We start from the raw sequence: 16,907 nt of genomic DNA, 5'->3' as shown, positions 1-16,907 counted from the left end.
CGTTTTGGTGTGGAATCTTTGCAACAACACATAAATTATAGACTTATTTCAGCACACGCTGGTCTCCTTCAGAATATTCAGCACATGATTCAATGTGTGTGTGCTTCTTCTCGCTCTTATTATTATTATTATTAAGATTTCAAGCTAAAATTTCCATCACACTGCTTTTCTTGTCTCCTTCATGTGCGACACGGAAGTCTATCTAGCGTCATTTGTTTCCCGGTATAGTTCAATTTCGAATTTTATACACAAAGTTCTTAGCGTTATACGGTGCAACGTCACAGAATATTTTTCAACAGCACTTTTCACGAGTCCAATACACAATATGAGTAACATGAGATGTAGGAAAAGTCTTGCTGACACTTTTGTAAATCCGACAAGTACCGGTATTTGTTAAATGGTGCTGAATTGGATAAAATTGTACCAACTTTTTCACAAAAGTGGCTGAAAATGCCAGGGTAGTACCAACCGGTCGATGGATGACAAGAAGAGCTGAATTTGGTACAATTGTACGAAGCGTGGCAACACTGGTTTGCTATAAGCTTGCAATTGTTTTCTCTTTTCGTCTCGTCAGCTTGTCTTAAACCCACCATATTATTAGAAAAGATCATTAAGACTTTATACTATAGCACGGCCAACAAGACATGGTCTCTGACGTTTCTTACCACATGCGGTGGGACATTGCAGCTCCTACTTTGATACCCGTGTTACCAACCACGATCACTCTGTCTTATACTATTAATTAAATTGCCACTACAGTTGCACCGAAAAAAACCTTGACACGCGAGTAGTGGCAATGTTACTGCGAGCTGTCAGAGACGTTCTCTTACTGGACGCACTATAGTTTGCTATAAATGAAGAGAAATTCTCATGTGGACTAAACTCAAAAACTCATTTAAACTATAGATTATAATATAGAAGTATAGATTATTATTAAAGTATAGATTATAATATTGTGTAGGCTACTGACAATCTGTCTGCTGGCAGAAGAAAATAGTTCCGGGACTTTTTAGATTCTATAATAATAAAATAATAATAATAATAATAATAATAATAATAATAATAATAATAATAATAATAATAATAATAATAATAATAATACAGTGATTTTACACCATTGCAATGTGCATTTTAATTGCCGTATACCTGTTGCCATGTGAAAAAGAAACGAAATTGAGATACTAAATTGATAGTTGTTGTTTGCACTGACTCCATTTACCAACGTCAGTGACGTCATGAAAATACACTCCTTTCTTTGTAGAAATCTCTAAGTAAAGGAACATCTAAACAAAGAAAGGAAGAGCAGGCTACTGGCTCAGAAAAAAAAGAACTAAAACCAATCTGTGAAAGACGTTTTCGCAAATTAGTGAATTATAGGTTCTCCTCAGTTCATCATAACCTTTTTTACGTTTCCAACCTATACCATGCATAAGTATCGGATGATTCATAGAACGACAATGTCCATTTGTATGTCAATAAGCATCAGAGTGAATAGCTCAAGAAGTCGATTTTTAGAATCGATTCAGCGTCTCAAGAAAATATATCTTTACTCGCATCTCTACTAAAACTGAAGTGGTAAAAATTTACCACTACCTTCGCTTTCAGAATTAATGTTCAGAGGTCAAAAATGTAAGAAAGAGCTAAAAAACGGTATTCTTATTTTGGAATTGATTCAGCGTTCCAACAATAGATCTTATGTACATGTACTACTCCCTTAATCCTTCAGTCAAAATGGAAGTGGTAGAAATTAAACACTTCCGGTTTTCAATGTTGATCACCAAAGAACAAAAACAGTAATATATAACGATAAGCAGTTGTTTCTAATCAATTCAGCGTCTTCACTCTCACCTCTCTCCTTAAACTGGAAGTAATAGTAATCTGCTGCTACTTATGGTTTCAGTATTGCTCTCCATAGAGCAAGAATGGTAAGGTATAGCGGCGATTTTTTGGAATGGATTCAGCATCTCAAGAATATTGAAAATGAAAGTGGTAGAAACTAACTATTTCCAGTTTGAGCGTTCATAGACATTTGCCTGATGGCTGAGAGAAAACTAAGGTAAACTTTCAAGTAAGAATGACACTGTTTTGACTGAGTGTCCCACTCAGAATCAAATCCAACATACAAGCGAAGCTATGAAGTACACGACCCACTATTAACATGAGCTCCAAACCACGACCAGTTGCTTGAATTCAGTGCATTTGATGGATATTGTACAGTGGGCCACAGAAATTCTTGAGGTACAAAATCCAATTCTTGAGATAGGCAACCCAACTAACGCCTGCTCCAAGATTAATTAGCCTGGTAGTAGCTAGCACAGCAGCGTGAAGTTGCCCCAAACTGTTAAAAGCACAAATCGTAAAGAGCGTTTTTGTGCAGAAGTGGAGCGAAACGCTGGCTGACGAAATGACAAAAAGGAGTCTTTGGATATTTGTACTCCCAGGAAACAGCACAACACCAGAAAAAATATACGGACACCAGAGGCGCCGATGAGAAGATAACAGTCAGGGGATTTAAATAATCTTTTAATTAACTCAAATGAGGGATTATAAACAAGTTGACTTACTACAAATGACTATACATATATGCGTATCAAATAATATACGGATAGATTATGCGGTATATGTAGTAGGTTATTTTTTAAGTAAACACAAAGCCTAGCGCTAAGTTTTGAAACTATTGACAATAGTTCTACTTGCAAATCAATTAAAGTATGTATCGATCATTCGGGGGAAGAGCCCAGCCTCCATAAATATTAAAAATGCAAAATTCGATAACTCTCAAATGAGTTGGAGAACTTATCCGTACTGAGCGTATTTCCCCTTAGGTTGCAAATATAACTGAAGGTTCCTGATTTTACACATTGAGATACAAGGTGAAAAGGGGAGAATATAGTGTCAATTAACAATAATTTAAAAATGCACGAAATTAACGGATAATATCAAATATAGAACCATTAACAGAATTAGCTCTGTAATTCGTTTTCTCCATTTTTCTTCCTTTACTTTCTCCACTGGAGATTATCTTCGTTTAGCAGCATCCAACTCAAGCTCAGCCTTGTAAACGAAACATTTTAAAAAGTGCAAAGAGAGCGAGCGAGAATCAATCACGGGCCAGAAAATTTGCAAATCACAACGCTAGCGTTACTTACTCTGGTTCGCATAAATAAAGAGCCTTTTCTTTTCGCTGAAAACAGTAGCTTGTTTATAGTGAAATTGATTGGCAAAACACTGGAATATGTAATTGAGAACTCGCAGGGTATTATATCATTGTATTCACTAAATTACGTACATTACAGATTTTTAAAAACAAAATACAAAACTCCGTTATTTTGAATCAGATACGGCGCGAGTATATCCGTTTAGTTGGCAAAACGTGAACGACTTGTGTTTAAAATTCAAATTTGAGTAATTTGCATATTTTAGGTACTAAATCCAAAATTTAGGATGAAAATGAATTTATTGTTTACAGTAAATGAAATTTGGTACGTTGCACACAAGCAGCCATGCCAATTTGAGGTATCTTTTTTGCTGTGTTACATCTCTCACACTTTGCGTATATTTTTTTGCTGGCTATGATCTTATAAAATATCAAGCAATTACATTCTGATTAGGTTCTTCTGTATATACAGGGTGTAACATAAATGCATGGCCAATAGTGACGAGGTGATTGAGGATATCCAAATAAGTAAAAATGTTCCTATAAACATGAGTCTGATGCCGCTTCGTTCCCGAGATACAGCGAATTAACATGTCGAGTCACTACAATGGCTCACTATGGGAAAGTAAATGGAAATGTTCAATATTACAGGAATAATACAATCAAGTGGAAGTACAAATACATTGACACTATCATAGAGAATGAAACTAATCAACATTTGAGCTTATTGGGTTGACAATGTTACCAACCTGATACAAAGAGTTATGTTTTCAAATGGCAGTAGACGTCTACTCTATAGCATATGATTGCTGACATCAAACCATTCCTAAATATGGGGCACTGTTTTCCGAAGTTTATGTGTGGCATAAATGAACGTTGCGTTCTCCATCGAACACCTTTCTCAATTACGTATCTTTGGAAACATGCAGTAGTTGTGATCTATGAACCGTTGTGAGCCGTTAATTGACTTCACACGTGGATTCCTTGTCTTTCGAAAATGAAGCGTAATCTGTCCCATATTTAGGAACGTTTTGATGTCAGGACTCACATGCTAACGTGTGGACGTCTAGTGCTGTTTGAAAACATAACACTTTGTACCAAGTTGGCACCACTGACAACCCAATGACGCAAATGCTGATTAGTTTCTAAGGGTCCTAAAACTATTGGAGGGTCCCAAGAGGACTCCAAAAACATCACTCTTTACAGGGACTACAGGGATCAAGTTCTAACAACTAATTTTTATACACTATCTAGGATCAAACCTGGAAAGTCAGGAAACACTTTAACAACGAGTATGCTTTGGCATACGAACCCTCAGAAAGCTTCAGGAACCCTTCTCAAGCCATGGATCATGGTCACTACACAGGGGCACTCTTCAGGAACCCTTCTCAAGCCATGGACCATGGTCCTAATGACGTCAAGGGTCATTCATTTCTCACAAATGTCATTCAACTTTTCCAGGAAACAGTTAGACCACAGTAACGGTCAATCAATTAAGACTACAACACTTTCCATATAACGTTAACATGTTCAAACCATTAACAGTAACGGATTCTGCAATAGGCGGTATCGCCTGACGTTAAAAAATCTACATGATCGTACTCTCCACGTCCGAATTACATATTCCTGTGTTTTGCCAATCAATTTGACTATAAACAAGCTACTGTTTTGAGCGAACAGAAAAGACTATTTAAGCGAGCCAGAGTAAGTATCGCTTTAGGTGAATGGTTAGCGTTGTAGTTTTCTAAATTACCGGTTCAAGTTCGATTCTCCCCTCTCCGTTTACACTTCTTAAAATTTTTAATTTACAAGGCTGAGCTCCAGTTGGATGTTGCTAAACGCAGATAATCTCCAGTGGAGAAATTCAGCGATGATGTAATTCTGAGGTTCTATATTTGATATTATCCGTTAATTTCGTGCATTTCTAAGTTGTTGTTAATTGACACTATATTCTCCCCTTTTCTGCTTGTGTCTCAATGTGTAAAATTTCAGAACTATTATACAAATAAAAAACCCTCAGTTATATTCGCAACCTAAGGGGAAATTCGCTTACTACGGATATGTTCTCCAACTCGTTTGAGTGTTATCGAATTTTGCATTTTTAATATTTACAAATAAATTACTGCATGCCAATATTTAGCATTTTGTATCAATTTAATTAAGATACAAAATCGCTTTCTATCAAAAGATACTGGCACCTCCTACTTGAAGTTCAGCATGCTGTGGGCACTGCTTTACTTTTTGAATAAATCTTTGGAATTTCAGAGAAGAAAGGATTTCTTGTCATAAAATCACTCATTGAAGTGTCTATATCTGTACTTCTGTTTGCACGTGTGTGAGAGAGAAAGTATTTAAAAAAGTGAATGGAAACTAGTAGACGGACTTCCTTGCTCAGGACTTATCTAAAACTTAATAATAGAAAAGAAAAATATGTAAATACAATGGTTTAAACAATATGAACTACTGTTTTAAAAGTCATTAATAGCGAATTAAATCTGTAGTCGTGTTGAGCTGTTTTCAGTAATAAAATAATGCTTATTTCAACATGATTAAAGTAATTTTTATTACTAGTTACGAAAATCGGGTTTCGTATTTAAGTATTATCTAGTTTTATAATTACATCTTCGTATGATCCAGAATCAATTAGAACAACGCTTACTAATTTACTATATTAGATGTATCACAATTTCAAAATTTAGTTCAATAATTGTTGACACCAGTGGCGAATCGAGGGAAGGTTGCTAGGGTTGTAACCTTTCCATAATTTTTTGTATATGCTACTGAAATGAGAAGAATTTTAGTTTTCTTAAACCTTGAAACTGCAAAATTTCTGTAGGATGGTTAATTTAAATGTTAACATTACATCAGTTTCAAATGTTTATTATTTTTGAATAAAGAACGAAAACTACAATCGAACTGCCGCATTCAAATGAAATGCATGAATAATAGGGTGACAGGTTATCGAAATTTTGCGTTTGGAATCTGAATATAGATGTAGGGAAAACATGTTTATGTATAGAGGGATAGGGACAGAGAAAGAAGTGAACATGTATTCTACGAAACATAAGAGGAAACATTATTTTTTCTTTGATTTTCTCATTCTCTTCTAAAGTCTGTGATAGTTCGAACTCTAGACTTGTGACATATTCCCCTATCGAATATTTCTGGTATGGCTTTTGATTATGTCCATATAAAAAGTATTAGGTTTTGTGGTCTCTCAGTCTCTTGCCTATTGCGCAAAAAAGACATTATATTCTATTCTAGCTTAGTCAGTTTCAGAAAAATAATTGGCAGTCTTTTCTATTCAATTTCATTCCATCCAGTTTCCATTGCTGATCATGAACCGACTCCTAATCTTCCATTTGCATCTTGTTACAATAGTGATACAATCAGTGATGACGCCAGCTTTAATTCCATGGGGTCAAGCGAAGGGGCAGAAACATTTTGGAGGTAGTTTTTTTTTTTTTTTTTTTAATACCGAATCTACATTAAAATACAACATATCTTGAGGGTAGTCGGTGATCAGCCTTAGTCGCCGGAGACGCTTGTTTCATTCCTCTGTATCTGGCTTTGTCATTGGATTCTGCGCCTTGGGTCCACTCTGGATCTTAAGAAATGGGTGCGATAATTGACTCATTAATCTTCTGATTTTGACAGATGACGCCATTAGTTGGTTGGATTGGAGTTTACTTCCACTTTAAGCAGCGAGACTGTATAAAACGTAAACCTACAGCTTGACGTGATGACTTGAGCTCCCACTGGGAATCAAACTCATATCTTCCGCGCCAGTGGTGCTTAAGCTAACCATATAGCCTAAGGGATCTCTAGGAATGCCATTAATCATCACACTAATCATAAGTAAAATTTTGATATTTGAAATAGTATATGGAATGTATTTACTTAGTATTATCTTTGAAAATAATTGTCGTACTTTTTTTTCTTGTTATGAATATATGGGGACCTAAGGTTACCACAGTGGCACAGTAATAGAGCGCTCACTTCTGAAACTTGTAACAGTTCTGTTTCCACTGACATATTCTTCGTATTTTATTTCTTCTTCTGCCAATCTTCGTTACAAGACAACAACAATATCTTCATTTTATGAGAATTTCCATTGGGAAGGGGAAAATATGGAAAATACGATCTTCGTGGGCTTTTGTGAATATTAAATTCTCTGGTCATATGTATCTACTGTATAAGCTTCCAGGATATATTTTATATTTTCCCCCTACTTTCAGCTCTTTCTCTCTCGTTCATTCGTTCTCTCTATTTGTCCTGGAGACAACGTTATGCAAGTCCAAGAGACGTGATTGGTGAAAACTTCCTATGGGAGAAATATATGAATATGGGCAATGGAATGAGAATAATAACGTCTCTTCTCCATATTTATTTTGTCCATGTCCAACACACAATTTTTGAAACTAAGATTTTATTGTGTTTTAATGGTATTTGTATTATCAACATAAAATCCTATATTATTAAAATATTTCCAACAAATATAAATACATAAATTATTTGAAATATGTGTAATAAATTTCTTAAGAAACAAGATATGCAGAACTCACATGAACTTCGTGTTAATTTTGAACGCCTAGCATAAGACAAGAAAGTATATTTTAAAAAATTCTTCTGACAGTGAGAAACTGTATGTAACTTGAATTAATATCGAAATTGAACATTGATTCTTAATTACTGTTGTGAAGTTTAAGTTTGTTTATAAAAGTTTTGTTTTCCTTTCTAATTTCAGTTTCGCTGATAAGGAGGAAATCACTGTGTTACCTCTTCTAAACGCAGGATACAACAGAGTAATGTAACATTTTTTTTACTTCTTTTTTTTCTGTATTCTATACTTCTGTTCTATTGTTTCTGTATTATATACTTCTGTATGTAGCTTGTTTCAAAACGATCGTTGAGATCTTAGAAGTTTGTACAATTAAGCTACAAATCTTAAATATTTGTGAAATCAGTGTTGAACAAAAGAACAATATTTTGTACTTAATATTTCAAGATCTACCTGTAATTGACGTTTCCGCTGCTATCGATCGTTCGTAAGGCGTGAGTGCCGTGACTGCTACAAGGGCGAGGAAATAGTTTTGCGTTGGAATATTTTATTTTTAGATTTTTAATCAATGTGTAACTTGCATTCCATGACGCGAGATAAAACTATCGGTTCAGCTATATACATATGGTTTTATCTTGCGCAATTAGGTATTGAGATTTGGGTTCGCGACACAACCCAAAAATTCGGGATCCATACCCAATTTCTTAAATTACATCATCGCTCTGCTCAAGGGACCTTTCTAACGCCACCACTTTCGTCCTACAAGTCCATGTTTAATAGGCAAATAGAAGGAATCCGAGCCCAAGACTTCGGGATCCCATTTCTGTGGCTTCTGGGCCCGGGCCAGCCAAGATTTCTGACATCACCGCTGTACTCAAGAGGACCAGAACCTTTCCGGCGCCACTGCCTGCGTCCAGCAATTCGATGAGTATTAGCCGAATAACAGAGACCTGAGCAAAATAAATAAATAATTAAAAATAAAAAATGCTGGATACCATTTCAGGAGCTTCAAGGTTGAGATCCAGGGCTCGATTTCTGACATTCTGAAAGGGCTGTGCTCAGACGACCGAAACCTTTCCAACGCCACCACATGCATCCAACAACTCCATGTTTAAGACTGAAGGGACCCGATCCCAAATTTTCGAGACCTTATTTTTCGGGCCTTAAGTCTCGGATTCCATTTTGTGACATCTCCGATGTGCTAAGGGAACCGGGATCTTTGGAACGCCACTATGACTCAAGACCCGGACGTTTCCAACGCCACCACCCGTGTCTAACAACTTCATGTTTAATAGGCGTATTGAAGTTACCGTGCTCAAAACTTCGAGACCCCACCTCCCATTAGAAATAGCAAATAAATCGTACTCCTTATAAAGATTCTTTTCATCGTGTTTGTATACCTACTTTGAATACTAATTACAGAATTACGTGCTGAAGGGACTTCAGCATAGAAAGTAAGTAAATTAGAAAAATTCAGAAAGTAAATTACAAAAATCTCTTATCTGTTTCTCTCTCTCTACACACACACACACATATATATATATTATCTAAGAGCCTAGTTTAAAAATAAAAGAAAGACAACTTTGCTTTTGCACTGCCAAATTTATTAACGCCTGTCAGTATTGTACGTTCAAGTGTTGGTTTATTTTGCTCTAATATTTCTAACATCAAGTAACTTTACTGTGACATGAAGGTTGTAGTGCCAACATTTCAAGTAAATGTGATTTTACGTTGTTTCTTGAAATCTCAAACTATTTTGGAAACGAAGACCAATTTCCTCTCAACTTCCCACTAAAAAGACGGGTAGAACGAATCATACGTTACCAGAGAACAGCAGAATGGTTTCAAATATTCTTACTTTTACCCTGGTGATGTCGATGGGTTTATCATAAATTTCTCCTTAGTTTTGGTTCCGAAGGAGGTAACCAAAAATATAATTTGGGGACACTCGAGTTAGCAGAGAAATAATTAACAAGTCACAAAATTAAATACGTAAATGTAACAAATTTGCAACTTAAAATTACCGTAATTTCCTATGTGGTAACTATCTTTTTCTGCAACGAAAATATGATATCGCAATATTATTGTTCAGTTTCTTCCCCTATCTGTGCCAAAAGCGTAGGGAGAAAGCCAGATCTGGGAAATCGTAAGGATTTAGTCATTTTTTGGGGGACTTAGTCCTGGTTTTTTCCTTTTTTTCTGCTTCGCTTTTTTGCTTGGGAAATTTTGGGCTTTTTTTTTCAAAATGTTGCTTTAAATTGATAAAGCAGACTTTGTTTTGGTTCTCTACACCACAAGAACTCATTTGATTAGTGGTTGATGTAGATAATAATATAGAACCTCTAAAATATACTATGAATTTCGAAAAGATTTAAAAAAAAAATTTTTTAACATATTTACATTATAAATTCCAAAGGATTAACCAATATATATATATATATATATAATTTTTTAACTTCTTATACACAAAAATAAGTACTTTTTTTAAAAAAGATACACAAATAACTAGCAAAATTGTATGTAGTATTTTTACTTCAAAATATCACACACCCTCTTTTTGAAACAAAAAATAAAACATGAGAGAAATACATTTATGTGATAATCTTAAAAGCTGCACATCAAGAGCTTGGTTTCGGGTGGTTCTGTACATTCTTGAAATTTTTAAGTTTTAACTTTCATATACTGTACATTGTATGAATATTTCGAACAAATTTTTCATTCATTGATCACATACGTAATAATGTTACCACCTATTCAGGTGCTTGGAATCTGCAAAATCGGTAAAATTCCGAATTCTATAATGCACTGACTGTTCCTTAAGCTTGTTCAAAATCGGAAAAGTACCAAATTTTCTGTTAATGGATCATATGCATAATAGACTGTTCATCTGAGCGTGTGGTTTCCGGTTTCCTAGACTTACAACCACCATCACAGTTTACCCAGTCCTGAAGGTTTCTGAATTTTTAACGACAGGAATTCAACATATCATTACGATTTTTTTTAAAAAAAGAGAGAAAAACTGGAATACATTTAAGAAGAGTGGAAAGAATCAATCACTGTTCCAATTCGCAAGAAAGGCGACAAAACTGACTGTAATAATTATCGAGGCATTTCTCTTAACATTCTATTAACAAGATTGATTCCATACGCAGGTAAAATTATTGGAGATTATCAGTGTGCATTTGTGGAAATCGATCAACTATCGAACAGATATTTACTATTCGATAAATACTCGAAAAGAAATGGGAGTATATTACCCAGTACATCAGCTGTTTATTGGTCTTAAAAAGGCTTACGACTCGGATAGGAGGGAAACATTGTACAACATTCGTACAGAATTCGGAATACCGAAAAAGCTAGTTAGATTAATTAAAATGTGTTTAAATGAATCGCAGAGTAAAGTCCGAGCAGAAAAATTCTTATCCATGAGCTTCCACGTCGAGCATGGCCTGAAACAAGGAGACGGGTTCTCGCCATTATTATTTAACTTTGTTCCGGAGTACGCTATAAGGAAAACTAAAGATAGCAATCAGGCCCTAGAGTTGAATTGTATTCACCACGTTACGGCGTATGCTGATGATGTAAATTTAATAGAGGATGATAGGAGAACAATAGAAAGAAATGCAGGATCCTTATTAAACGCTTGCAGCGACATTGATTTAGAAGTAAATGCAGAGAAAACAAAATACATGGAAGTTCACCGGGATCGTAATATGGCAAATTATGGATGCGTTAAAATATCAAATAATACTCTCGACAAAGTGGATACTTTCAAATATCTAGGATCAAAATCACCAGAACAAAATCATATCCACAAAGAAATATAATGTCGACTGAAATCAGGAAATTCGTGTTATTATTCAGTTCAAAATATTTTGTTGTCGCGAATTCTGTCGAGGAATTGGAAACTTAAAATATATAAAACGATAATCATGCCTGTTGTGTTTTATGGTTGTGAAACATGGTCGCTTGAGGGAAGAACACAGACTGAAACTTTTTGAAAATAAAATCCTAAGACGAATATTCGGACCCAAGAGGAACGGGAATGAGGTAAACTTCATAACGAAGAACTGCATAATTTATACGATTTACCAAACATTGTTACAGTCATGAAGTCTAGGAGGCTCAGGTGGGCAGGTCATGCAGCCAGAATGGAAGGCAGGAACGCTTTCAAAGTTTTAACTGGAAATCCAATCGGAAAACGTCCATTACGAAGACTTAGGCGCAGATGGGAGGACAATATTAAAATGGATCTCGCAGAAATGGGAATACAAAGTAAAAACTGGATCCAATTGACTGTGGATTGAAGTCAGTGGAGAGCTTTTGTGAATGCAGCATTGAACCTTCGGATTCCATAGGCCATAGAGAGAGAGAGAGAATATACGAGGGCAATCCCAATAAAAAGGTCTCCTATTTTTTGGGGACGTAGAGAAACTTTTAATACGGTTGTTATCAACATCGTTGTGGGTGGTGCCTTCTCCGCTACCACATAAGCACGCAGGTGCTTCGCTCGGATGCTCAGTCTTGGCTTGGCAGCCATTCGAAATGGAGCTGCCGATGAACGTTACCGCCAAGTGCGAAGTTCGCGCGGTTATTCGATTTTTGAACGCAAAAGGTGTTAAACCGGTTGCAATTCATTGCTAATTGACGGAAGTGTATGGACAGTCGTGTATGGATGTCAAAAACGTTCGCAAGTGGTGTAGAGGGAGCGGGAGGAGCGGGAGGCCATCAATTGCCGACGAGACAATCGCGAAAGTTGAGGAACTCATGTGTAAAGATCGAAGGATCACTCTGGATGCTCTCTGCATTTTGGTTCCTGAGGTTTTCAGAAGCACCATCCACAGGATTTTAACGGAAAAGTTGCAATATCAGAAGGTGTGTGTGTGCAAGGGCACGGCGGCAAGCTGGTATGACATGGGCATTGTAAAACTGCCACAGCGTCTACAAAAATGCATCGACCGAAATGGCGATTATGTAGAAAAATAAAGCTTTCTTCAACCTTTAAAGTGATGTAGCAATTATAGAAAATAAACGGTTCTTTGTATATCTAAAAATATAGGAGACCTTATTTTTGGGATTGCCCTCGTATTTAAGTTAAGCACAACTGCACAACGACCATGAGTGAGTGGTTAGCTTTTGCGCTTCTATCGAGAAGTCCGGAATTCAACCCCGTATACGACCATTTTGACAAAAGTTTTTCTTAATTCTATCTGTGAATGTAGAGATAATGCGTGTACTGTGAATTCTGGCCGATTTCCTTTCTTATCGTTTTTAAATCGTTGTTATTACTAATTACCAGCAGTAACGGATTTGCGAAGGGGGTTAGGGTGGGGATGTTTTACGGGTGAAGGTTGTACCCCGAAATTACAGAATTTCTAAAACAAACGAAATATTTGTTATGCCTTTACTCATAAACTTCAAGCTGTTCTCAAATAAAAGTTAGGAATTTTTAGAAAAACTAAACATTAACAAGAAAAAACCCTCCCAAAATAGTTTTCTAAATTCGCCACTGATTTTCAGCATAAAATGGTCTTCAAGGTTGTATCCGGAAGGTTATTGCTGAATATACAAACAAAACGAAATATTAGTTATGTTTGTACTCATAAACTCCCAAATAAAAATTAGGAAATTTTAGAAGAACCAAACATTAACCTCCCAAAATACTGCTATGACAGATATACTGACAAACGTACGCTCTGACGGATATATTGAAAAATAAAAGTTTAACTTATGTACTAGAAGCTAGAGTAGGCCTACTAATCTCTAGGAAATGAAACACGGATGACTAAAAAGAAATTATGTATTTTAGAAAAGGAAAAAATGTCGATAACTCAGAAGTTAAAATAAAGTTAAATATCTTCTACAATTGCCCTCAAATACTACGTACTTTATGTTTACTTTAATTCATAAAACATGTCTCCATCCATCATGATGGTGAATTCCAGAGCGAAATATAGCATTTAGGTCATTAAATCGTATTTAACTTTAGAGTGTACTATAAGAAAGCTATTTAAATAGAAAAATCATGAAAATGAAAAAAAAAAGCCAAAATTTCCAAAATTCTCGTTTCTTTCTCAAAAAAGTCGGCTTTTTATGTGCAAGAAACCATCGATTCAAAAAAGCCGGCTTTTTTTGCATCTCTAATCTAAAGTAACAAGCCTATTTGAAAAACAAACATTCGTATTAACGTTTGATCACCTACTCCTTCTTTTGTGGTATCTTATTTTCTCCTTTGTTGACACTTCTTCGTTGTACCTGTCCTTTCCATTCTCCTTTATTTCCTTGTTATCTTTATAATTCGTACTCATTCTTCACTTATGTTAATTCTTAATTCCAAGCCATAGTAAATACTTTCATTTCTCTTGATTATTCCTATTTTTCATTGCGATCCTATTTTCTTGTTCAAATACTTTTCTGTTCTTTGTTCTTTTCTTGTCTTTTGTCTTTTTGTGCTTTTTATATATTGCGTTGATTGATAGATTGAAGAAAAACTACAACGTGAGTGGGTAACAGATCTGAGTCACTAATCTCGAATTGTAATCTTGTAATTTAATAATTTAGCCAACGTATGAAATTAAAATAAATTAATGAATTCTTGCTCCATATTTACGTTTTGTGATTAACTAATTCATATCGGACTTCTGAAGAGAAACATCAAACCAATTTCATGACCATGTCTATAGCGACAACTCCGTCACGGCTTCTCTTCAGTTTTACTAGAAAGAGGAAGGAAAGAGTGAAAAAGAAGTAAGGAAGGTAGGAAAAATGAGTAAAAGAGGAAGAGGGAAGGGAGAAAGGAAGAAGGAACTAGAGATAAAGGATTACTGGAGAATTATGGAAATATGGTAAAGGAACTTGAATAGTTATTAAAAGGTGATTTATATTTGAAGGTTATTACTTGCATATCAATTCTAAAGGGATCCCGAAGAGACACATGTTCCCTCATACTACCCCGACCTGGACACAGGCAACTGCACAAGTGGAAGTTGCCCTAACCCAGCCCGGGAGACGAGTTTTAATTTAATTGTTTGTCTATTATTTCGAAATGCTAAATAACTATTATCCAGTATGTGGATTTTTGTAATAGAGATCGAACACACATTTGAATCAACCAAGAAAAATAATTCAAAACGCATATTTTCCAAAAATAGAAATTTTGAGATTTCTGGAAAGAACTGTCGTTATTTAGGCTCATTCTGTTATTTTGACTTTTCTCCTAGAGCCGATTTAAACTACTCAAGAATAGGTTATCTTTCATGACCTCCGTCATACACTAATACATATAACATGCTATTATACACTTATTATAAACACTATCATAGTAAATCAATATTAAATGCTACCACTTAAAACTAAATTTATCATTCATTTGCACACACTCACTTACATACAGGGCAGCGTATTGACATGGGTGATAATAATTTTAAAAGAAAACATCTAACTACAATTTGGTGAACATTTATTACATTTACTGAAAAATTAAGACACAGAATTTTATAAACATGCAATTAGTGTACATATAAATGTATGAATTTATACATGAAATCGAATACTGGTAATGTAGTAGTATAGACACATATCTATCTATCTATCTATCTATCTATCTATCTATCTATCTATCTATCTATCTATTTATCTATCTATCTATCTATCTATCTATCTATCTATCTATCTATCTATTATATATATATATATATATATATATATATATATATATATATATATATATATATAATATTAACAGCTCTCTACGACAATGTTAACCCGTGCCGACTTGACGACAAAGTCATGAAATGGCGTTTCCACATTATAATATAATTTAGAATTTCCAACCGTGATAACGGAGAAACTAAAAGACACAGAGAAACGAAACTTTGCACGAAACAACTAGAGAAAGGACGACATTGTTCGTGTATGGACAAAACGCACTGGATGAACAGTGTTGCCAACCCAAGACAAAGCTGTGTTTTTGTAAATGGAATGGCCTAAATTGAATATCATCATTAGAAGCAAAAGGTAAAGGTAAAAGAGGTTGTAAAGGCAGATCAGTGTTGCAAACTTTTCGAGCAATAACGAGTAATATGTGTTGGCGCACACAGGGAGTGAGGTACTAACGTTTTGTACACCTTAAATCAGATATTGACAAGAATTATTTGCGTTGACTCTAAGTCTAGAAGTACACGCTGAACACTGTTGCCATCAACATAAGTGAAAAATTGAGTTGGGAAGAGAGAAAATAAGTCGGAAAAGGTCACTAGTGCTGTATGCTTTAAAACGCATAATGCAAGGTGGTATCTCGCCAATTTTTTAACTGTTTGTGATGGAATTTCAATAAATTTAGTTTCTCAAAAGCTTCCTGGATGGATCATTTCTTAAATAGAACTAATTTTACCTAGATTTACTGCGTTTCTATCCGAAAATCCTGAATATTTCGTAAGCAAAAACAGACGTGGTCTGGTTCAGTTGTTTCCCAAGTAGAGAATGAGAATAATCGCGCCTTCATACGAGAGCGTCGGAAATAGTCCCCATCAGAACAAAGAGTTTTGGCGGCGGAAGAAATATAAAGCGAATAGAAAATAGTAAAAACTGGATGAAACCGGATTTTGGGAGGATATGGGCATCTCAGAGGGACGAAGGGGGTCTAAATTATTCTGCCAAATACCAGATTGGTGGATAATTTCAAGAATTTCTGTCCAATTGCAGACATATGATTTCGTATAGCATTAAAGTGTATAATGTCAATGCCCATATACAGGGTTTACATTAAAATAATGTATAAATAAAGATATTCCCCGAAATATTATTCCTACTGGGTTATATCAAAGCTGCTACATTGATTTTGGTTTAAATAAAGAACTAATGAATATACTATATTTTAAGAACTAATGAATATACATTAAATAAAGAACTAATGAATATACATGGACCGAAAAATATATTTTGAAAAATCACATAGTACAGTACGTTCAAAAAATATTGGAGCCCCACAAAAAATTCATTACACGACTGTAATGGTACATTACAAGATTAACTGGTTTAATGGGGCCTTCCGTGTCAAAGTTATTCATCCGTCACGGAAAAGACAATTGCCATCACTTGCTACAGATAAAAGAACTATCAACATAAAAGCAATGATCAAGAACATGACTTCTGTCACAAAGAAATGGGAATAAAATTTCAATGAAATAT

At 35.1% G+C, this 16,907-nt stretch overlaps 1 protein-coding gene across 2 annotated transcripts in view; it reads left to right on the top strand.

Annotated features, from left to right (window-relative positions):
* LOC145678448 (high affinity cAMP-specific and IBMX-insensitive 3',5'-cyclic phosphodiesterase 8B-like) overlaps positions 1-16,907 on the top strand; it is a 1,074,619-nt gene that overhangs the window by 906,353 nt on the left and 151,359 nt on the right. For both annotated transcript variants that reach the window (XM_081748585.1, XM_081748584.1), the window contains one exon: positions 7,905-7,962. In XM_081748585.1, coding sequence (XP_081604711.1) covers positions 7,905-7,962 — 58 coding nt within the window. The remainder of the gene's footprint in view (positions 1-7,904; positions 7,963-16,907) is intronic.

Source organism: Thermobia domestica, chromosome 2 (assembly GCF_964235325.1).
Source record: "Thermobia domestica chromosome 2, izTheDome1.hap1.1, whole genome shotgun sequence".
NCBI classification, from domain to species: Eukaryota; Metazoa; Arthropoda; class Insecta; order Zygentoma; family Lepismatidae; genus Thermobia; species Thermobia domestica.
This window is presented reverse-complemented; position numbering and strand designations above follow the sequence as displayed.